Here is a 24,071-nt window from a genome sequence, read left to right on the forward strand (position 1 = left end):
GAAAATGTCACTCGGGTGTTGCCAGCATTTCTGATTCTTACAAGAGCAGCCAAAACTCCCATATTTTAATGGAAATCTTCCAGATATTTGAAAAGTTGGCCAACAGGTCCATCAGGTCTCAGGGCCTTGCCAACATCTGCTGCTGGAGTGGCCACGGGCTGCCAGACTTCGGTCGTGGCTGTGGAGTGGCCACGGGCTGCCAGACTTCGGTCGTGGCTGTGCCTACTTCTGTCTTGGGTCCCTGTAGTCATTGATTGCGCTTCGCTGTTTATGTCTCGATGCCCGTTCGCCCTGGGGGATGGCTGCCGTCTCCCCAGGCTGGTCCCACGCCTGGCATGTCCACGGCGCTTCCTAAATAAATGTTCGCTGCATGACTGAGCTGGAGTCTTGCAGGAAGACAGTGGCCCACGCACGTTCAGAACGTTCTAGAAGGGAAATCGGACTTGTCAGCTGGAGACAGCCGGTGAGGCTTCTCGAGAAGGCCGGGCAGCGGGGCAGCTGCGTCCTGTCACGGGGCCCCCCAGGTGGATCATCCATGATTTAAATTCTGCCACAATCTTGGCCGGCTCCTGGAAGCACGGTCCGGGACTCTCCGGGCCGTGGGGCCTTTCACACCAAGGAGCCTGGCCTCAGGCCCAGGGCCAGGTGGAAATTGGGCCTTGGGGTGTGGGGAAAGGCCGGAATTTTAATAAGCCTAATAAAAACTGGAAGGAAGCCCCACGTGGCGGGACTGCTGGCTTCTGGCGGCTTCAGTGGACTGGAGGAGTGGGTGGAGAGCGGTGCTGGGAGCTGGGGCCTGCTCTCCGGGGATTGCCAGGAGACGGGGACTGGCCCCAGGGAGGCTCAGGCACTGGTTCAAGGGGCAGGCTAGACTCGGGGTGCACTTCCTAGAAGCCAAGTCCCTTGGGTGGGGAAGTCGAAGTCTTGGGTTCGCTGTGCGCCTCTTCCCATGGCCAGGACTCCGTCCAGCAGAGGGCCGTACAGCCAGGGGCTCCAGCCCCAGAGGGGCGAATGGGGTGGGCCACCAGGCTGGGAAACTGAGGCCAGAACCTGGTGGTAGGGGACAGCTGGGCTTCTGGAGTCCCTCATGCTCCCTGCAGGCAAGGGCTTCAGCCTCTCCCACCAGAGGGAGCCAGGCTCTGGGGACTCCTGGGACAGCCTGCGGGAGGGGGCCCTCTAGTCTGATGAGGGCGTGACTGATCCAAGTAAGAGCCGGCCCACCCTCTGCCTCCTAGAGGGTCCTGCCTTGCCACTGACATGCCAGGTATTTTAGTTGGCATCTCACCTTCACTTTGGAAGGAAAAGCCAGCCCAGAGAGGTTAATTAACATGCCTGAAGTCACACAGCTGTGAGTGGGGGAGGCAGGCCGACAGCCCGGGAATGCCTTCCCCTCAACTCTGCCTCACTCACCGCTTTTCCGGGGTGAGTGTGTGTGTTTCCCCGGGTCTGGTGTGATCCTGTCTCTCCCCACTAGAGCGTGAGCCTCAGGCCAGGTCTCGGTCTCTCGTGGTCATTCCTGGGTCCTTTGTGCCTGGCCAGGGACTTGGCGTGGGACAGAGTCCAGGGCTGGCCCAGCAGGACTCCAGGGAGCCTCTGTCAAGGGACAGGGTGTCTGGCCTCCTGTAGTTGTCTGCACGTGGGCTGGGGTCCTTCCTGGTGCGGCCAGCAGGGGGCGGCCTGGCCTTGGGGAGCAGATCTGGGGCCTCAGCTCTGAGGCTCAGAGCTTTCCTGAGCGTCCCACCGGCCCCGCGGCCTTGCTTTTGCGTCGTCAGTGCCTTTCCCGTCTCGTTTCTGGTTTCCCGTCATCTCCTGGTCCGAGGGGCTGAGACTCACTGGATCCGAGGCAGAGCTGCATGTTTCAGGTCGCGCTGTCATTCATCCCTCGGTGCTTTTCTTGGTGGTGGAGCAGAGCGGGGGGACAGCTGCCCTTGAGAAGATGAAGTCCAGCCATGACTTGGGCTTTCGAGGACTCTTCTGAGAGCTGCCAGGGCCTGACTGTCCCAGAGAGGAGGCCACGAAGGGCTGAGCCTCGCTGGCCTCTGTTTCCGGGTCACCAAGTGACAGTGGGTCTCTCTGGTGTTACCCCCGCCCACTTGTTCAACTTGGGTCACCGCGATTGTGCCTTGGGAAGCCCTTTGCCGTTCTCAGGCCGGGTCGATGGCACCCCATCCCCATCCCAGAGGCGGCCCCCTGGTCACCATGCTGGGTTCATGATGGACACTCAGCCACTGCCAAGACACCAGAGATGTCTCTTAAGATGGGAAGATGTGATCCCACGTGTGGTTGTTAGTGTCCTGATACAGCTGGGATGGGCTGAGCCACAAAGGAGGGTGGAGCACAGGGAGGGTAGGAGGGGCTGGGCCAGGGCCACAGGGACTCCCTGGCTGCTGACTCCGTCTCTCCTGCCCCCATACAAGGGGCTTGGGCTTTGGGGCTGTCATCACGGAACCATGATAATCCTGTGAGCGACTGAGGCCTCGGGGCTGGGCCTCTCTGTGGCCTTGCTAGACTGTGCCTCTGGGTTATATTGGTGACACAGTAAGTGGAAAAAAAAAATCCAGATTGTAATAAATGTACCTGGGTTAAATTCACCAATTAAAAGGCAGAGTTCTTGGGCTACAGAAATAAAAACAACCAGATCCAACAATGCGAGAAGTGCATCTTAAAACTTATAGAAAGGTAGAAATGAATGGAATAAGATATATACCTGGAAAATACACACCACAGTAATCTGGGTTAATAATATTGTGATCAGAACAAATAGAATCTAAGGGCTAGGGTTGTGGCTCAGTGGCAGAGCGCTTGCCTAGCGTGTGTGAGGCCCTGGGTTCCATTCTCAGCACTGCATATAAATAATTAAAATAAAGGTTCATTGCCAACTAAAAAATATTTTTTAAAAGAATAAAGAGAATTTAAGACCAAAAAACAAAACCCCAAGGGACAAATAAGGGAAGTCTAGATGTAAAAGAATAAGAAAAGGAAAAAATGGATTTATTGCAATCACGTATTTACCTACAAAATATCGAGCATTTGTCTAGCACGGGGCACAGGGGTTGATCCCCAGCGTGGCAAGGGAAAAAATCCAGTAGCAACTGTCTGAATGAAATAGATAAACCATCGATGGAGGGCAGAGAGGTTGTTTAACCCCAAAACACATCTCAGAAGCTGATAGAGAAATAGACTTAAAGGTTCTGAGCTACGGAAGGCTCATGAACTTGGATTATTAAGTGTATGAAGAACTCTGTGACCACTGGCCCCCAAATAAACCCCTGGAGAAGACACACTTCTTTCAAGCCCTCACAGAGAGACCGTGAACAGACCTGCTGGGGTCAGGGTTTGGAACAGCTTTCTCTGTTTTCAAAACTCTGTGTTGAGGGGCTGGGGCTGGGGCTCAGGGGTAGAGCACTTGCCTACCATGGGTGAGGCCCTGGGTTCGATCCTCAGCATCACATAAAGATAAATCAATAATTAAATAAAGGCATTGGGCCTCTCTGTTGCCTTGCCTGACTATGCCTCTGGGATATATGGGTGACACAGTAAGTGGGAAAAAAAATCAGTGGGAAAAAAAATCCAAATTATAATAAATGTAACTGGGTTAAATTCACCAAAACTATATTGATCTGCATTGTGTGGGGTATGTGTGTGTGAGAGAGAGAGGGACAGAGAGGGAGAGAGCTGGTGGAGCGTAGGGGCTGGGAAAGACAGACAGACTGCCTGTGGCTGATCCTGGCTGGGGCTGGAGGAGCGCCCCAGGCAGGGCAGTTAGAGGTCTGGACTCTGCGGTCTGTGTTGGGCCGTGAGTGTGGGCCCCTGTAACACCCAGGAGGGGAGAACCGTCCCCAACCCCACCAACCCGCTGAGGCTCAGGCTGGAGGGGTCTTGCCTGCCCTGGTCAGGTGTGCCCCAGGCCCCAGCTCTGTCACCTGCTGTGGCCCTGTGTACCCGTTACCTGTGCCTTCCTGGTGACGGTGGCATGAGCTTAGCAACTTGAAACCGAACACAGTTATGGGCTCACAGATCCATGGGTCAGGAGCCTGGGACCAGCCCTTGGGGTGCTCACGGCCAAGGTGTCGGCCAGAGTGGGGTCCTCCCTGGGGCTCGCTGGCCAGAGACCACCCCAAGCCTCCAGAACCTTTGGTTTCTTGTCACGTGGACCCCAACTGACTCCCTCAAGCCACCCTGGGGTGAAAGCCTCCTGCAGGAGAGGTGCGGCAGCCTTACGTCAGGTAGTCCTCAACGTGTGAGGGCCTGGGGGTGCCCTAGGGTCTCCCCACCACACCTTCATAAATGGCAGCTTGGCAGACGTGGTAGAGAGCTCCCTGGGACTGAAAGCTGAATGGTGTGTGACATGTCCATGGGGTTGGGTCCCCCCTGAGACCCTGAGATGTTCTAGGCCACTGGCTGCTCTGGCCTGGAGGGTCTCCACAGTGGATGAATCGGCACTGACATTTCTGAAACATAGTGAACTTGGCCTCAGCCACTGGGGAAGGGCCTGGAATCTGAGCCTGAGGAGAGAAAGAAGTAAAAAGATACGTGAATGTCTAGAGCAGTGGAAACAGTAAGTGCAAAGGTCCTGCGGCAGGAATAAGCTGGGGACCTCTAGGGAGGAGGAGACCAGTGATTGGCGAGGATGGAAGAGGGCAGAGGGAGGGAGGTGAGGTCAGCAAAGGAGGCAGAAATTTCCTTTGCCAGAACTTTAGCTACGGATCCCCTATTGGTGGATTTTAAAGCCGTCTCCTACACTTTCGAATAATAAATACCCTTGTCCATAAGTCTTTGCCCGAAAAAGAAACAGCGTATTTCGATAACTCTGAAGAGTCGGCGACCCCCTTGGCCCCTCTGCGGTCCTCTGTCCTTGGTCCCTCCCTGGACTCCGTGTTTCCCACGAGGAGCTGCTGCTGTCCCCCTAGGTGCCTGCCTTTCCTCTGTCCCCAGCCCCCTCCCTTCAGAGGGCAGCCGGGGAGTCCAGGGCCCTGGAGGCCCCCTCCCCTTGATGGCAGCCTCCACCGGGGAAGGGTCTCCTCGCTGACAGTGTTTTCTGTGCGCTCCCCAGGGGGCGGGGCCTCTCTCCCCCAGGGCGGGGCCTCTCTCCCCAGGGCCGGGGCCTCTTCCTCAGGGGGCGGGGCCTCTCTCCCCCGGGGGCGGGGCCTCTCCCCAGGGGGCGGGGCCTCTCTCCCCCGGGGGCGGGGACTGCTCCCTGTGGTTATTGCGAGGCGCTGAGTGAGCCTGTGCCTGCCACCACCGTTTGTCTCTGGGAGGTGGCGGCTGGCACCGAGGACAGGGACAGGGAGCCAGGCTGCACGCGGCCTGTGACATTGCCCGGCCTGGGGGAGCCAGTGGGGCGAGGGCTTCCCCGCCCCCGCTGCTCTGCAGATGTGGGCCCCCAGCAGTGGCACCTCGCAGACCCCAGGGCGTCCCAGACCTACGTCCTCATCTGGGCAGAGGGACCCTGGCTGGGGCCACCTGCCGGAGTCGCAGGACCCCTCAGAGGATGGCAGGAAACTCCACCACGGCCCACGGAATAGGCCAGAGAGAAATTGCCGAGGGCCCTGAGCAGGGCCACCAGGGCCAGTGGGAGCCACGACAGTGACGTCAGGCCAGGTGTGAGGTGCCCGAGGTCCCCTGGGCGCTGCCCTCCCTGTCCCAGGCAGCCTCAGAGCTGCTCAGCACAGGGCCGGGCCTCAGCGTCCCCGTGGACCTCAGTGCAGCCCCCACCTCCTGCCCCCTGGCCAGATGTGGGTCTGGGTCCCAGCCCTGAAGGGGACACATCTCAGATCCAGTCCCAGGACAGAGGTGGCCGCCAGAGCCTGCAGTCCACCTGTTTCTGGGTCCCTCCATGAGCCCTGGAGCCAGAGGCAGGGGAGGCCCAGAGGCCTGCGGAGGAACTTGGGGATTGGGAAGGACGCGAGGCTGACAGTGTCGCCCAGCCCCAGAGCCTCTGGTGACTCCTCAAGGGGACATCCCCCCACTTCCCCGCCCCGGGTGTGCCGCTGAGCCGCCGTGACCTTCCTGCCTTGCTCTTCTCCCCGCCGGGTCTCGTCCCCTGCACATTTGCCAGGTCCCCGGGGCCCGGCCCTGGCTTCCGTGGCTCAACCACCCACCCAGCCACCCTCCCGTCCCCTGCCGTCCCCTCCTGTCCCCTTCTTCCCTGCGTCACATTAATAAAACCCAGAGTTTTAAAATTGGCTCACATTTTTATTTTCTGTCTCAGCTTCACGCGGGCAGGAAAACTGTCTTCTACTCCTTTATTTCCTGGGCCATGGAGAGAGCCTGCCATAAAGCAGATGCTTAATAAACGTTTGTTGAATGAAGGGACGAAGAGGCGGCCATGGGATCACCTGGACTCGGGCTCTGGCGGACTTCATGCTGTGTTACCCTTGGATAGGTTGCTCTGCCTTTCTGAGCTCTGCTCTCTCCTGTGTCAAATAAGCTGTGACCAAGCCTCGCCCTCCTGGGATAAGGCTAGGATGGCGCAGGACTCGGGATGGTTGCGTCTTTATAAACCGTGAAGCGCCCCGGGTTGGGGGACAGCCTCTCTTGGCTCTCCGGGGGTCCCGCAGCCACGCGGCTGCTCCATCCGTCATTTTTCTCGTGCACAGGAACTTCCTGGGGACTGGAGCTAATTGGCTGGTATGGCAGCCCCGGGCAGGGAGGTGGCGCTCAGGGCACGGGAGCCCAGCCGGCCAGAGCAGCAGGTTTGCGGCTCGGCTAATGCGGCCCCTGGAGCAGGGAGGGCCGGGCCAAGCGGTGTCCCCCGGGACGTCACCCCCTGCACGGGCCCCGCGTGCCCTGTGGACTTAGCCTCGCCTCTAGATCACTCGCGGTTGTTTTTGGAAACTGGGATTTAATCAGAAAGGAAACCTCAGGTCCCTACCAGAAGCAAAAGGCCAGTGTCACTTCAGTAAAGAGAAGGGGACTATGCAAGCCATCAGGGTCATCAACTCGTCTGGGCAGCACCTCGAGCCTGGCTCCGGGGGCCGCTTGGCTGCCTCGCCCCGGGTCCCAAGGACATGGGCAGCACTTGCAGTCACACCTGGATGTCACACCAGGGCTGCGTGGGCCTGTGTGTGGCTCCCAATGGGCGGAGGCTGGGGACACTGCTAAGCATCCCTCGGTGCCCAGGGGGTCCCATGGCCAAGGATCTTCTGTCCCCAAATGCAGGGAGGGCTGAGGCTTAGACATGGTGGCTTTAAATAGGCCCGAGTGGCCCAGAGGGGCACCTGGGCTCTGGGCAGCTCTGACCTGGTCAGTCCTGTGTCCCCGGGGCTCTGCTCACCCACCCCCTCCTTCCCTTCCACCGTCATTTCGGCCCCTGCCCTCCTGCGGTCCAGGCTCATTTTGGTCTTTAATCTTTACTCCCAGGAATGGCCTGGGCAGCTAATTCCATGATTTTGCCAGCTCTCAACCGTCCTGGTCGGGGGACCATCGGGAGAGCCAAGAGGGCACCTGAGGCACGGCAGAACCTGTGCAGGGCCCTGTCCCCTGCGCTGCATCTGCAAGACGCTCCCACTCTCCCGATCCCGCTCTTAGTAATGGCACCCGGTGAGCTGGTGCGGTGGTCTGCAACCCAGTGACTCGGGAGGCTGAGGCAGGAGGATCAGAAGTTTGAGGCCAGCCAACCAGGATGCACTGAGTAGGTGCCAGCACTTTGGGGGACATGGCATCTCCAACCATAGCCCTTGGGATCATCCTGTGTTCCCTTCCCTGCCTGCCCCACCCCCTCCTTCCCTTCCCCCGTCCCCGGCTCCCTGTCCCCAAGGCAGGTGGCTTTACCTGGCTTCAAGGTGGAGGACGGAATAGCAATGGCTGCTGCTTGACCTTGCAAGTCCCCAAACCTGTGTCCTCACACACCTCGTGTCACCTTTTAAAAATCCCCAAAGCCAGAAAGTGGCCCTTGTACCTCAGGCCTCCTGCAGCCGTGCCCTGACGCCATGCATGTTTCACATCTGGTCACCCAAGTGAGGGGGGACACGGGCGGTGGAGAATACTGGTGTCCAGCACCCGCTCCCCCGGGCTGCCCACGCCCTGCCAGTCCCCGGGGCACGTCCTCATGGACCATCCTGGAGCCCCACCTGCAGGGCCGGGGTCTTTTCGTCACCTTGGGGCTGGGGGAGGGGTGGCTGGGTAGAGAAGGCTCCTTTAAACGTCACCTCCGATTTGGGCCACTCCACTGTGAAAGGCAGAGTCCCAACAAGAGGGAGGGGGTGACTCAGGTGGTCTGAGAGGAGACCCCTCTGGACAGGGCAGAGGCTCTGGAAGCAGAAGCTGCCGTCCCGCCCGTCGTCCCTGGTCCTCGGAGGCCAGGGCGAGAAATCAGCTGGAATCGAGGCTGGAAGGTGGAGGTTAGGAGTGAGGAGCAGCTTTGAAAACCCGAAATTCGCTACCAAGAGAGGCTGCGGGTTCTCTGGAGAGTGGCTAAAAATAGCTCCTTCTTTAAAAATAGGTCTGAGCCTTTCCACAGCCCTGGCTCCCGGCTGGGGGAGGGTGTGCAGAGCGGGCCACCGGGTGCACGCCGCGTGCCACCCCCCCCCCCCCCCCCCCCGCCAGGCGGAAGGACACCGGCCCGTGACAGCGTGACAGCCTGTGCTCTCTGCTGGGGCCAGCAGCCGGGGCTGGGGTCGGTGTGCATAAGGGATTTATCCTATTTTCCCTCCGCCTCCCGCGGACGGCGTCATGGACACCGGCACTTTCCCTCTCCCGGAGGCTGCGGTGGGGCAGGGGGGAACTGGGTCACTCCAAACAGCCCCCTCCAGCAGCTCCCCGTCCCTGACTTTCCAGGTTTGGGGGGTCTGCTGATACCCAGGCATCCCGGCTGCCCACCTGCCCAGCCCTCCTGCACCCCACTCCTTGGGTGGAGCGTCCTGTGCGGCCCCTCCTGAGCCCCGGGGCCTCCGCTTCTCTCCGATCCCTTCACCACTCAGCAGCGAGGCCGCGGGTTCCATCTCCAGTGCCGCAAAAAAAAGAAAAAAAGAAAAATGCACCCAACTTATAGTGGTGTCCTCAGGATGAGGCTAGATGGCTTAGAACTGCCCATCAAGCGCCCTGCTTAGCCCTCCCTGGCCTCTCTCCTCTCCCCCCAGCCCGACTTAACCTCCTCAAGCCAGCCTCCTGCCTCGGCCTCCCCAGCCAGCCGGCCCTGGGCTTCGCCTCTCGGCTTCTCTGACTCAGGATGGAGCCTGGCTGCGGCTGACCCTCCCGTCCCACAGGGAGGCCTGGCCACTTGCCCCAGTCGCTTTCCCTCCATCGAGAGGAAAGTCCTGGTGCATGCCGTCTGGGCCGCCCGCCACGCGTCCGTGAGAACAGTGGATTTCCCTGCAGCCGTCTGGTGTGGACGGAGCCCGCGTGGGGTCCAGCGAGGGCCCATGCCGGGTCTCACTGGGGGGGGACAGGAGCCCGTTCCTCCAGGAGGGTGTGGTCCTGAGCCCTGCCCAGGCCTGGGCTGGAGAGGGAGCCACCAGGGGTGGGGGTGGGGGGAGGGGGGAGTCCTGCTTGTCACAGAACAGGAGGAACAGAGGCAGGGACTCCAGGTCTACGTGAGCAGGTCACTCGCCAGACACTCAGACCTCCAGTCTGTGTCCCAAGCGCACAGTGGGTTCATGGTGCTCCCGACGCCTCACCTCCAGATGGACAGTTCCGTCCTTCCTAAATGGGCCACCCCCTGGTGACACCTGTTCTGGCTCCAGGTGTCCTCTGCCCCAGACATGCAGGTGAGGGTCGCGGCTGCTCCACGGGAGAATGGTCTTGCCCGTGTCCCCAGCGCAGCAGCACGTGCTGGCCCCAGGCTTGTGGCCCGGCTCCAGGGCTCCCTGTGTGTGTGGGGACATGGCCTCTCACCCCAGGCTCCTGCCCCAGGCCAGCGGTCCCGCCCCCCCCCTCGCCGTGTCCTTCAGTTAATTCAGCAGGTTCCTGAGCAGGCGTTGTGATTGGGTCTGTGGCCTCTGGGGTCTGTGGCCTCTTGCTGGCCTGCCTGGGCCTGCACGTGAGGTCACCAGCCGGGGCCCGGGTCCTGCTCCTCCCCATCCCCCGCCCCGAGGGTCAGACCAGCTCCCGACCTCAGGAGGCTGTGGATTGGGGCGCTGGGCTCCCGGGAACAGCCTGGCGTTCATCAGCCACCTCCCGACACCGTCCCCAAGGGGACATCCAAACAGCCAGGCAGGCGCCAGCCGGGTCCTGGAAACTGGGTCGCCCCGCAGCCCCTGCAGCCTGGAGCGGGTGTCCGCAGAAGGTGTCCTGGGGACCTGGGTCCAGACCTCGGGAAGGGAGGGTGGTCCAGGCCCCCAGGGACGGAGCCAAGGCTGATTGGGGGTGTCCCGACTGGCAGCCCTGTGTCACCTGAATCCAGGGCCTTGCTGCCTGCGCTCACTTTGGAGCACAGGTCTCCCAGGGCTGGGGACACTGCCCAGCAGGCCACGTGCCCTTCCTTGGTCCTACTGTTCCTCCCCCCCACCCCCTCCCTCGACACCCCCCCCCCCCCGCCCCTGGAGCCTCCCCACCGCCAGCCTTCCCTCTGACCTGGCCTCACCCGTGCTCCAAGGAGAGGAGCCAATCTGCCCCGGGGCTGGAGTCTCACGTGCAGGTTCCTGGTGCCCGTTTCCCTGGGCGAGGGTCCCAGCCCTGTGTTCCAGAACCTTCTCCGACCTTCTCTTGACCTTGCCCCGAGGATCGCCCCCTCGCTGCTCTGCTCCGATCCCCGTCTCCCTCTGCACGTGACCCCGGGGGTAGGCGTGGAAACCTCCTCGACCCCACAGTTAAGTCCCTCCTGGGTCCCCGTGCCCTCTGCTGCCACCGCCCCCTTTCCTGATGCTCCGGTAGCAGGGTGCCTGGAGGGGCCCTCAGTGGTTCTCCCCTCCCCTCCTCCACCTGTCCCCACGGCTGAGCTGCAGATGGAGCCAGTCCTTGTTGGTACAGCCCATGTCCCCCCCTGCCCCCAGCGTCCCCCACCAGCCCCTCCGGCTCCGCATAGACACTAGGGTCACCTTGGCCCAGGGCTCCAGCTTGGGACCCTTCCTTCCCTCCTCTGTTTCCTCCTGTAGACACACAGTGTTTTCTGTCATCCCTGAGCTGGTGACTCACGCACTGAAGTCCCCGCCCTGGCTACTCCAGGAACCCCGGCTCAACAGCTCACTTGGTACCTCTGTTCGGATAGAAAACAGCCATTTCAGGCTCATGCAGCCCCCGAAGGATTCCACCCACCCAACCTCCTCCTCCTTCAGCTTCTTAGTAGATGGCACCACCCTCTGCCCAGTTGCTCAACCCAGAACCCGCGAGTCCACCCTAGATTCTGAGAAGCCCTCACCACCCATCTCAGACCACTGCAAGTCTGTTCATTTCCTGTCCTAGGCCTTTTTCTGTTGCTGTAACAAAATGCTGGAGACTGGGTAATTTATAAAAAAAAAAAATAGGAGTTCATTTGGCTCAGGGTTCTGGAGGCTGGGACGACCAAGGGCATGGAGCAGGCTCTGTGTGCACCTGAGGGACACAGAGGGTATCACATGGTGAGCCAGAGCGAGCAGCTAATTTGGGCATCTCTTCTTCCTCAAGCCACTGATGCCATCAAGGCCCCCCCCCCCCCCCCCCCCCCGCCATGACCTCAGCTGCCCCTAGTTACCTTCCAAAGGCCCCACCTCCACACTCACTAGCGGATGGATCCGCAGCTCCCGTTCCTAACACAGGCACTTTGGGGGAACACATTCAAACCAGAGCGCCCAGATTTCCAGAGCTGCCACCAACTCTGGTCCAAGCAGCCCAGCTCAGCCTGGCCTGGCGATGTCCTCTCCTCTGGGTCCCCTCTTCCCTCCTCCCCCATGACCATCCGTCTCCACCCAATGCAACCGATGGTCATTTGTTCATTCAACAAACACATCAACTATCCACTGTGTGCCAGGCACAGGGCGCGGTGCTGGGGAGCCAGTGGGAGGCAAAACAGACCCGGGCCGCGGCGGGGTGTGCGCCTCAGCTCCGCGCGCCTCAGCTCCGCGCGCCTCAGCTCCGCGCGCCTCACCTCCGCGCGCCTCACCTCCGCGTGCCTCACCTCCGCGCCTCGGCTCCGCGCGCCTTCACCACCGCAGGACCCTTACCCAGGGCTCCCGCGTGCCCAGGGCCATTTTCAGTGCACACACCTGTGTGTAATGAGAACTGGGATGCATCCCGCTGTCGCTGATTTTTTTAAAAAATCAATTAAAAAAATAAAGAAGGTCACTTCCTGTGATCCCGGCCCTGACCACAGACTCGGCTCTGCGCCTGGCCACGGGGGCAGCTCCTCCTGCTCTGGCCTCGGACTGGCCCCCCACCAGCCCGGCTCTGGCCCTTGACCTCATCCTGCACCCGAGGGTTCTCAGGGTCCCCCCTCGAGCAGCGAGGACCTGTCCCCACCTCAGGGTGAGGCTCAGGTGCCCCAGCGCCGCGGGAAGTCGCCCCCCGATCTGGAGCCTTGGGAGCGTCCCTTGGGCCGCGGACCCCGCTGGACAGAGCAAACTCCCGAGGGCCCATTTTTGGAAGCAGAGTCTTTGAGATGCGACCAGGGGGTCCGTCCGAGGTGTCTCCGAGCGAATCGTGATTTTCACTTATTGCGTTTCCGCAAAGCCCGGCCTCTCCTGTGGGGGGTGAATGGGATTCAATTTAGGAATCGACGCTCCTCTCAACTAAGACTTGGGGACATTAATTATTCCGCCGCAGGCTGGGCCTCGCTTCCCGGCGTAGCGGGAGGTGACACGTGAAGACACCGCGGGTCACGTCTCCCGTCCTTCCAGGAGGCCGCTCCGCTCAGCCTCGCTCCCTTCCTCGCCCAAGCTCCTTAGATGTCCCTGCCCACGGTTCCCACTTCACAGGTGGAAAGTCTGAGGCGCTGGGAGCTCAGGTAGCTCTCCAAGGAGCCGGACTGGGGGGCATTCCGCTGGAGGGGACCTGGGGCAAGTGGCGGGCGGGAGAGACGCAGAGGTCCACTGGGGCCGGAGGGGCCCCTCTGATCCGCTCCCAGGGACTCGGCACTGGTTGCCTGAGGATTAGCAAATGCTGCCGATTAGGGCACGTCCCCCTTTTCCTTTCTATTTTGATTTTTCAGATTCGCTGAACATTCACCTCGCACCCTGGAAGGCAGGCTGTCCCCCGCCCCAGGCTGGTTGGGGACTCTTACCCTCTTCGCTTCTGTCTTTCTTGTCCCCACTCCTGTCCTTATCGCCACCCTTTCTCTGGCCGCCTCTTGAGGAGTAAGGGAAGTGGTGGCGGGGCCAGCCAGGCGAATGACAGGCGCGTTCCAGGCAGCCCTGGTGTTCAGAGCCATCCCCAGCGCGACCTTGGACCGACTTTACCACCAGGAGCTTTCATTTTCTTTCCTTTGGAATAGGAATAATTGTCATCAGAGCCACAGACACCTCGCAGGTGTGACCGCCTCAGTCAGGGAGTGGCATTCACAGACTGTGAGACGAGCCGCTTCCTGTAGCAATGTGCAGTGGGCAACCTGGACAACGGTGCAGGGGCCCTCATCATGCTCCTTACTTTGGCGGGTTGTTATGAAGATGAGGAGAGAGAACGTGGGAGGTGAAGGCGTTTGACGGAGGGCCTGGCATACAGAAGGCGCACAAGCATGGTGGCTTCCTCACTCTATCACTGCTTCCTAAGCTTAACTCTGTCGCTTAGCCACATGCTGTGGTACCCACGAGGGCTCCAGCCACCCCAGTCCACACACCCGCTTCCCGCAGAGAAGTGCCCTGCTTTGAAAGAACCCTGGGCCCTGAAATGACTCATGTGCATTTGGCACCAGGCACCGAGGCCTCCTGCCTCTAGTCACTGGTGACCCAGCGCACCTGCCATCATCCTCATTTGGGGGTTGATGGAAAGATCTGAGGCTCAGAGAGGTGAAGTGCCTTGCCCAGGGCCACACAGGAAAAATGCCGATGGAAGACAATTCACATTCGGATCCCCTGAGGCCAAAATTTCTCCAAGCCAGAGCTTCTGAGCCACACAACCCACATTCTAATCACTGCACCCACGGGCACATACACGGAGCTGAATTTTTTTTTAACCAAGTAATATTCCACTCTGCTGCAGTCGAGGGTACCGGATAGCTCCTTTCCTTTTTTTCTTGGGGGGAGGGTACCGGGGATTGAACTCAGGGGCCCTCACCCACCGAGCCCCATCCCCAGCCCTACTTGGTATTGTATTTAGAGACAGGGTCTCACGGAGCTGCTTAGCACCTGACTTTGGCTGAGGCTGGCTTTGAACTCGTGATCCTCCTGCCTCAGCCTCCTGAGCCACGTGGGCCATAGGCCCAGCTGCAGTTTGAGGGACATGCCCCAGGCTGCTTGTCCCCGGAGACCTTGGAACACAGGCAGCAGCACACCTCGGCTGTGGGCTGAACCCGGCCCCCCACCTGCTTGTGTAAATAAAGTTTTATTGGGACACAGTCAGGACGCTCACTTACACAGAGACCAGACCTGAGGGCCGTGTACTCACCGGCCCTTTGCAGAAAGGCTCTGGCGGTGGCTGACCTGCCCTGGCACACGTCTCCCAGGGCTGCCCTTGACCTCGCCTGGGCTCTTTGATTTGGAGAACCCTCCCTCCCCAGCAGGTGGCTCAGGGCCCTGGGGCTGGGGAGCAGGTCCCCTCTGGCTCCTCGGGTGCTGACCGCTCTCTGTCCCGCCCGCAGGCCTCCTGGGGATGGTCGCCCACATGATGTACACTCAGGTGTTCCAGGTCACCGTGAGCCTCGGCCCTGAAGACTGGAGGCCGCACTCCTGGGACTACGGATGGTCCTTCTGGTGAGTGGCGTCACCTCCAGGTGACAGCCTGCCAGGCCCAGAGCCCTGGGGCCTGGGGGGCTTCAGGGGCCCGGCCAGGCGGGCAGGAGCTGCGGCCGGGACTCAGCGGGCCCCAGAGCCGGGCAGGTTCCAGACCACGGCCACGAGTGACCCCCGGCTCACCCCAGTCCCCAGGGGCCTCGGGCTCCGGTGGTGACCCCATGTTCAAGCCCCTGAGAATGAACCGATGAGGGAGGTTCTGGGCCAGGTGAGGGTTCAGGACCGAGCGTCTGTGAACAGTCCTCCTCGGAGCACTGCGGGGTCCCCTCGGTGACCGCTCTCACGCGACATCCCCGGCCCCGAGCGTTGTCACGGAGACCAAATGGCCCCCGGCCTAAAATGTCTGCTCTCAGCCCTCGGCCAGCCGCTGCCCTGGGCCAGCTCTGCAGGGGGAGATGGGGTCCCGGGGCCGGGGAAGTCTCTGGGTGGTGCCCAGGGTAGGAGGGGACGCTGGTGCAGGGGCCGGGCCTCAGAGTTCCACAGGGGACCTGCCTGTGGGCGGACACAGGGTGTAAGTGAAAGACCCGGTGGCTCCTGGGCTCTCTGGCCCTGGAATGGGGAAGCCCAGCCGCCCGACTCCAGGCTACGAGGAGAGGCTGTGCTTCATGGCGCCAGAGGGCTGAGGAGGCTGGTGACGGGCGGCCTCACGCCTGCTTCTCCCTCCGAAGGGCTTGGGTCATTTTCTCTATCCGGATTTGCCACCAAGGCCAGGGACAGTGCCATGAGCGTATGGGCCCAGCCCAGCCAGGCCCGCCTCTGGAGCTAGGAATGAGTCCAAATCTCTCAAATGGCAAAAGAGTGGAGCGGATGCTGATGAGCTACCGAAATGTCTGATTCAGGTACAGCTGGATCCAGGTGACCGGGTGCTTCCATCCAAAGCTCAGTCTTTCTCCCCCCCCCTCCTTCCTGTTTTGTTCCCTCTGTGTCAGCTTCGTCCTCAAGCAGCTTCCCCGGGGCAGTGACAAAGGTGGCACCTGGTGCATTTCCAGGCTGGCCTTTCACAAATGTAGCGGAACCAGCAGAGAGACGGCTGCTTCCCAGTACGGTCAGAAACACTTCCCTGGGCTCAGCGAAGTCATGTGACCCTCCTGGAGCCAATGAGAGCGGCTGGAGTCACTAGTCAAAAGGGATTGGCCTTAAAGGGGCCTCAACCTGCTCACACCATCCTCTTCCCACAAGCAGAACCGTCCAGGGAAGCAGCTTGGCTCTGGCCCCTCCACCTCCCCTCCCCTGAGTTTGACCTTGGAAGACAGTCACCCTGACCCAGAGGAGTGGACCAAGGAAGGGGGTTAACATTTTGAGAGTGGACCGTGTGCAAAGGTCCCTACATTTGTTGAGCACTGAAGTCGTGAATCATCGTGGAGCACAAGGCACAGAGAAGTCAAGGAGCTGGCCCCAGGTGGCCAGCCTCGGGGTGGGGCTCCAGGCCAGGCCTGTGCTTGGTGCCTCAGGCACTCCGGAAACAGCGGCTCCTTTTATATTGCCGCTGCTGAAGGTAGATCGAACACAGACTGGAACCTCATGCTCTGGGTGGAAACTGAGGCTCAGAGAGGTCAGGTCACTTGCCCTGGGTCACACAGCTTGGAGGGGCAGAATCTTGAGGCATCTCTTCTTCTCAGACCTCTCTTTCCGGAAGCCTCTGACTGCAGTCTGGCGCTCTGGGTCTCCAGCGCAGCCTGCCAGCCTTGGCCTCGGGGGTCTTTCGTGCTCCAGGACCCTCCTGCCTGCTCCTTTGCTCCCTCTGCCTCCCAAGTGGCCCGCATTCCCACTGGACTTGTGAAAGCCCCGGCCTGGCGCCTGGTGCCTGTTAGGGCCACCCTGTTTGTCCTTGTCATTGAGCCTGCGAGGTGATCAGCCTCGTTCTTCACCCCTATGCCTGGGGCCTCGCCGGGGCTGGGTCGTGCTTGGGGGCCTCAAGGTTCTCAGTGGCTGCTGAGCACCAGCTCTCGCTCTGAGAAGCCAGGAAGTCCCCCGAGCAGGAGTCTGACCTCCCTGGCTTCAGAGAGCCCTGCTGGCCACCACTGGTTGCCATGGCAACAAGGGACAGTGGGAGGTGTGTCCTCTGGGATCAGCTGGGGTCAGATCCTGCCTCTGACCCTTGGCAGCTGCGGACATGGCCAGGTCACTCACCCCCTCTGTGCCTCAGCATCCTTGGCCATCCAAAGACCCAGGCGGGAGCTGCGGGCTCTCCTGTGACGGTGACGGGGCCACCGTGTGGCGTTCTTTGGTCACGGGCATGTGACGGGGCCTGGGGAGCGTGACCCTCAGGAGGGTCTCCTCGGGGGCAGCTGCCACAGGAGGAAGTGGAGGGCAGGGGCCTGGCACGGAGCAGGAGCCTGGTGACAGCAGCACATGACGAGGCCCAGCGTCAGGGTCACCACTGTCCCCTCCACTGAGGGAGGACAGAACGCGTGTGCAGCCGGGCTGGATGGCCATGGGGACAGGCTCCTGCTTCATCTCAGCGGTGACCACCAGGGACGCTGTGACCTTGAGCCTGGCCAGGCCACCGCACTCGCTGCGAGCCAGGGGACCCGCAGGGCCACACCTGGGAGCCTCCTGCCTGCCCTCCTCCGCCTCTGCCCTGCTGTCCCCAGAGCAAGAAGACCCGGGCCCCGGGCAGCGGGCAGCGCGTGGCTCCAGGGATGGAGGTGGTGGACCAGCCCCGGTCACAGAGCAGAGTGGCCCAGGGTCCAGCGCGTCCTTCCTCCTCCTGGGCGCCTCTCTGCAGCCGACGCCCAGGCTCTGCGGGGCCCAGGGGCCTCACGGCGGCCTCCCTCCCCTGCAGCCTCCGGGGCCCGGCGGCATGGGCAGGACAGGCTCCCTCCTCCCTGCAGAGCTGAGCTGGCACCGGGGCAGTGATCCTTAGTGGGCAGGGCTGCGGCTGCCCCCAAGACCTCTGGGGAGACTCACTTTGCTGTGCTGGTCACCGCCGAGTGGCTGCGTGGTCAGCAGGAAGCTGCCTCTACTCCTCCCCCGCGAGGCTCTGGCCTCCTTTTCCCTGGGACCAGGAGGGAGAGGGAGGTGGCTGCCCGAGGGGCCCCTGAAGCCGTGGCCAGGGAGCTGGGCCCTGGGGCCTGTGGGGTCCAGCTCCCCGCCTGCTGACTCTTGGGCGAGAAGGGCCGGGCTGGGCGGCAGTGCCCTGCTCCACCTGACAGTGAGCCGTCCTCCCACCGGGCAGGGCCGGGGGCGCTCGTGTGGATCTGCAGCCGCCCCTCAGCCCCCCTCCGCCCCTCCCCTTCAGCTCCTAGAGGGCAGAGCAGGTGGACACCCCCGGTCCCCGTCACCCCCTCTCCTGCCCAGTGTCCACTCTGCCCTCGGCTCCAGAAACCAGGCCGTCCACCCACAGGTCTCATTGCACCAGCTCAGAAATGCCAGCCACAAACGCCAGCGCAGGTTCCAGCCTGAGTTTTCAAACTCTTTCCCGTGACGGTGCCCTCTGGGGCCTGAGGGCTCGTGGACAGAGCGCTGAGCCCCTCAGCCACGTGGACACCAGAGGAGCATTTCCATACTGGGTTTTAGCCGTTTCCATTGGGTCTGCATTTATTCACTCGCCCCTCGACTATTTATTGAGCACCCACTATGTGCCAGGCACTGTGCTAGGTGCCAAGCTATCGCAGTGAAGCCAACGAGGCTCTCGTTTTCCTAATGCTGACATTTTGGAGTGTGAGAGGAGATGGGATGATCAGAAGGAGAAACGCTCAGGAATTCCACGTCCAGGAAGCCGGAGTCGACATTCTTTTCCCCTCTTCCCCCTGCTCAGTGCAGCTGGAATCCTTGGGTGTTAAGACATTAATCAAGAAGACTCTGGGAGGTGGATCAGGGATGACGCTTTGGTGAGTTCTGTCATGATCCCAGACTCGGGCTGACGTCGGAAACTCAGAGATGCCCAAAGGCACGGAACAAAGCCAACAGGTGGCTCCACCTGACCTGGGCCAGCAAGGGATGGGGAACCCATGTTGCTTTAATGAGGCAGCTCAACCTCCCTGTTTACCCAAGTGCTGCCAGAGTCGGGGGCCCACCCACTGGACAGTAAGAAGCCCCACCCCCAGTGTAGTGGAGGCCACATGGGGAACGGAGGCTGCAGCCTCCACCAGGCAGTAACTAGGAGAGCCTCCTTCTCCCAGCCCGTTCCTGCCAGAGGAGAAGCAGAGGTGAGAGGACTTTTGCTTAACGGTGATGAGACCATGGCTCCTCCCCATGGGTCAGTGGAGGCTGCTTGAGGGGCTGTAATGAAGGACCCTTGCCCCTCCCAGCCAGAGGCCTCGTTGGAGCCAGAACCCAACCCTGCTCAGCATTAACCAGGAATCGTCTCCATCTTAAATGCCAAAGGTGGCCCAGCGGGAAGTCCAGACTCCCACCCTTACCTGGGAGTGACGGGCAGAGCCCCCTTCCATTCAGCACGGCGTCAGAGGGAGTCAGCTAATGCAGAAGGTTTACACACAATCCAGAGTCTCACAAAAATACTCAGAATGTCAAGGTTGCCATTGGAATCACCGACCGCCTCAAGAGCCAGGAAGATCTCAACTTGAATAGGAAAAAAAAAAGGCAGTCAATATGAAAGAATGACCAAGGCTTGCCATCGGAGAAAATGCCCGTTTATTGAGGAACAGCTCTGCATATTTATAGAGCCAGGGGCGGTTTGACAGTTGGCATGGGTGCTTTTTGATTGGTGGGTAAGGATCAGGTGAGCCAGCAGGGCTCACCATTGGATGGCAGGGTCATGTGAGCCAGCAGGGCTCACCATTGGACAGCAGAATCATGTGAGCCAGCAGGGCTCACTATTGGATGGCAGGGTCATGTGAGCCAGCAGGGCTCACCATTGGATGGCAGGGTCATGTGAGCCAGCAGGGCTCACCATTGGATGGCAGGGTCATGTGAGCCAGCAGGGCTCACCATTGGATGGCAGGGTCATGTGAGCCAGCAGGGCTCACCATTGGATGGCAGAATCATGTGAGCCAGCAGGGCTCACCATTGGATGGCAGAATCATGTGAGCCAGCAGGGCTCACCATTGGACGGCTCTTCTTGGGGGACAGGGAAGTTAGTCTTTGGAGCCGGGGCAACTCCCAACACAATAGACCTCAATATGGAAATGAGAGAGATGTTGAAATTATCTGATAAAGGTTTTAAGGCACTTAGATAACAATGTATTATCATATTGTGGTAACAATATGCCAACAAGCAATTGCAAACACCCTTGACAAAATATGAAGTCTTCAGAAAGAACTCGAAGACATAAAGAACAATAGAATGGAAAGTATAGAGTTGGAAAGTATAATGACCAAAATAGAAAATGGATTGGGAACAACAGATGAAGGACTTAGTGGAATCAATGAGAGGACAATGTACGTGACCCCATCTCTGAACAAAATACAGAAAATAGACTTAAAACATGAACATACATTGGAGTTCCAGAAGGAGAAGAGAAAGAAGGTAGGACTTAAAAAAGTACCCAAATAAGGGCTGAAAACATCCCAGATTTTATAAGACATGAATCGACAGAGTCAAGAGATTAAATAGTAGAACCCAAAGAAATCCATACCAAGACACATCCTAGTCACACTTAAAAACTCAAGTCAAAGAAAAAAAAAGGCGTTAAAAGTAATGAGAGAAAACCAACATCTGAAAAATAGTGAAAAATAATTCAAGTGATAGTTGATTTTGCATCAACAAAATGTCAACAGCAGTAGACTGTGATTCATTGTGTATATAGAATGTAAGACTTAGAGCACCCAAAACAGATATAGAGAGATACATTCAAAGAGAGCCGGAAGGAGGTGGCACGACATTTTTCAAGGGCTAAAAGAAAATAACTCTCAACTCAGAATTCTATATGTTGCAAAAATTCACTTCAAGAATGAAAGGTTGATCAAGACATCATCAGATTAAGGAAAACTGAGAAAATCTGTTGCCAGCCAAAGTACCCTAAAAAAAAAAAAATGGCCCAGAGTGAGTTCTTTAATCAGAATAGAAATTTTAAAAATGAAGTTTTGAATGTCAAAAAAGGAAAAATGAACAGAGAAATTTTAGTTCTCCTTTTGATTTTTCATAATTATGTCTGATGATCGAAGCAAAAAATCATTATATGATCTGATGTAGTTCTAAATAATAAGAGAAGAAAGATTTAAGACAATTATATTATAAATAGAAGAAGATAAAAAGGGACATAAATGGAGCCAAGATTTCTATGGTTCACTCAAATAGCAAAATGTCAACAGCAGTAGACTGTGATTCATTGTGTATATAGAATGTAAGACTTAGAGCACCCAAAACAGATATAGAGAGATACATTCAAAACCAAATCAAAATAATTCTAAAAAGAGTTTGAGTAACCCATATGGAAACAATCAAAAGAAAAAGAGAAACAATAAATAGAATAAAAAGAAAAAAATAGCAAAAATAAATTGACAGGCATAAGCTATAATTAATTATACTAAATGTAAACGGTCTAAATACAACTAATCAAAAGTCAGAGATTGGCAGAGTGGATTTAGAAAACAACACCCAACTCCATACCGTCTGCAAGAAACTTACTCTAAGTACAATGAGATAGAGATGTTGAACATAAAAGAATATAACACGTATATCATGCAAATACTAATCTAAAAGAAGCAGGACTGTCTCTATTAATACAAATGCTCCTCATCTTATGGTGGGGTTACATCCTGATAGACACATGGTAAGTTGAAATATTGTAAGTCAAAAATATATTTCATATGCCCAGCCTACCTTAAACTTTTTATTCTATTTATTGTTTCTCTTAAATTAGGCTGAAGTTGGCAAAAATCATTGAACGAAAAGCCTATTTTATAATAAAGTGCTGAGTATCTGATGTACACATGGAACTTGGGATTTTGTAGACACAATGGGATGTGAAAACACAAAGCACAATATCCCCCCAAAAAAGAAAAATCTGACAACTCAGTAAAACACAGTGTTGGTTGCTTCCCCTTGTGATCACACGGCAGCCTGAGAGCTTGGGCTTGGTGCCACCATCCAGCATCATGAAAGAGTATCACATCACTCCCCACTATTCCAGGAAAAGGTTGAAATTCAAAATTGGAAGTATGATTTCTACCCCGTGAGTATCTTTTGCAACACCATAGAATCAGAAAATTTAAAAGTCAAATAATCATGGAACATCTTCCTTAGATCAAGTAGACCAAGGGCAATAATAGAACAACAAAACAAAAAAAATAAGCAAAGATATAGAACTCAACCAGACCATCAACCAATAGGAACACTCCATCCAACAACAGCAGGATGCACATTGATTTTTCATACCCACATCACATACATCCAGATAAGTGGACTGGGAGGCTGAGGCAGAAGGATCACAGGTTTGAGGCCAGCCTCAGCAACTTAGCAAGACCCTGTTTCAAAACAAAAAAATTAAAAGGGGCTGGGGGTAGTGCCTCAGTAGTAGTTAAGCACCTTTGGGTTCAATCCCTTGTAAAACAACAAAAACAAATTTAAAAAATAACCATATGCCAACACAGATCATATAGAATGTGTTCTCCGACCTTCATAGAGTCTAACCAAGATGCTAGGAAAATCCGAAAATACGTGGAAACTAAACAGTGTGCTTCTGAATTGTACCTGGGCCGTAGAGGAAGCCTCAAGAAAAGAATTTTAATTCCACAAACTGAAGAAATTGAAAATGTGGTGTATCAAAATCTGTGGTGCAGAGCTACAGCAGTGCTAAAAGGGAGATTGATAGCACTGGGTGCTCACGTAGGAAAGAGAAAATGTCTCAAAATCAGCACTAAAAGTTCCCACTTCACAAGTCTAGAAGGAGGAAAGCAAAATAAACGTAAGAGCAGAAATCAATAAAATTGAAAACAAACAAAAACAGAGAAAATCAGTGGAGCAAAAGCCGGGCTCTTGGGAAAGATGAATAAAATCGATCGACCTCTGGCAAGGTCAGGAATAAAACACGACATGTCACGACAGACCCCGAAGACGTCAACAGGGTAATCAGGAAATGCGAAGAGTGACTCTGTGCTCACGACTTTGACAACTTGGATGAAACGGACCAATTCCTCTAAAAGCCCAAACCAATACTATTCACCCGCTATGAGGCAGGTGATTTAATATCTCTATGACGAGGGAGGAAATTAAGCTCCTAACTTCAAAACATTCAGAAAGGAACCTTGGCCCACAACGGTTCTACCGGAACATTCCAACTAGGATTTGAATAAGGACGAGCCCCTGTTTTCCTTCAGAAGTTAGAAGAGGGAGCCTTTTACGATTTGAAAGTTGATGAGATGCGTCTGATCCTGTGCTTTGGACAAGTGTTTCTGCTGCTGTGACCAAAAGACCTGACCTCTTGGTTTCAGAGGTCTCAGCCCAGGGACTGCCAACTCCGTTGCTCCGGGCCAGGGTGAGGACATCATGGCAGAAGGGGGTGGAGAAGGAAAGCAGCTTGGGACGCGGCAACCGGGAAGCAGAGACAGAGCCCAGCTCACCGGGGACAAGAGGCACGCTCCCCGTGACCCGCCCCCTCCAGCTGCACCCCACCTGTCCATGGTCACCCCCCAGTTAGTCCATTCAGGGGGATTCATGTGCAGATGAGGTTGAGGCTCTCCTGACCCGACCACTTCACCCCGAGACTTGCTTGCACAGCACACCTCAGCGCTTGGGGTGACACCTCGTATCTGAACCCCAACATCCCGACATCGGAGCAGACAGAGACGGTGCCTGGGAGAGAAACCACCCACTAGTGGTTTCTCATGAATATAGATGTTAGAAATCCTTAACGAAATAGTAGCCAACGGGAGTCATGAATATTTATAGAGTGGATTTTATTCTAGGATGAAAGCTGGTTCAATATTTGAAAATCATTCAGTGTCGGCCACCCTGTTAAACAGGCTAAAGGAGGGGAAAAAAATCACAAGATCGTATCAATTGATGACGAAGAAAAAGAATGACACAATTTGACATCTATTGACAACTGGAAAAAAAGAAAAAAACCTCTCCCAGAAAATTAAGAGTAGAGGGACTTTCCTCAATGTGATAACTCACATCTACAAAATACCCATAGTGAACATGGTGCTTAACGTTGAAAGACTGAATGTTTTCTGACGAATGTCGGGCATCCCACTGTTATTCAAAATAGTGTGGAAGTTCTAGCTAGTGCAATAAAACATGCAAAGGAAATAAGACTCATGCAAGTTGGAAAGGAAGAAATAAACCCTGCCTACGTGTAAATGACAGAAAATGTAGAAAAATCTAAGGAGTCTACCCCCCCCCCCCAAAAAAATGCTTCGACCTAATCC

The 24,071-nt window shown here is 57.1% G+C and overlaps 1 protein-coding gene across 4 annotated transcripts in view; it reads left to right on the top strand.

Annotated features, from left to right (window-relative positions):
* Gsg1l (GSG1 like) overlaps nucleotides 1-24,071 on the top strand; it is a 167,688-nt gene that overhangs the window by 120,997 nt on the left and 22,620 nt on the right. For all 4 annotated transcript variants that reach the window (XM_078024168.1, XM_078024166.1, XM_078024167.1 and 1 more), the window contains one exon: nucleotides 14,645-14,756. In XM_078024168.1, the coding sequence (XP_077880294.1) occupies nucleotides 14,645-14,756 (112 nt within the window). The remainder of the gene's footprint in view (nucleotides 1-14,644; nucleotides 14,757-24,071) is intronic.

Source organism: Ictidomys tridecemlineatus, chromosome 10, assembly GCF_052094955.1.
Source record: "Ictidomys tridecemlineatus isolate mIctTri1 chromosome 10, mIctTri1.hap1, whole genome shotgun sequence".
Lineage (NCBI taxonomy): Eukaryota > Metazoa > Chordata > Mammalia > Rodentia > Sciuridae > Ictidomys > Ictidomys tridecemlineatus.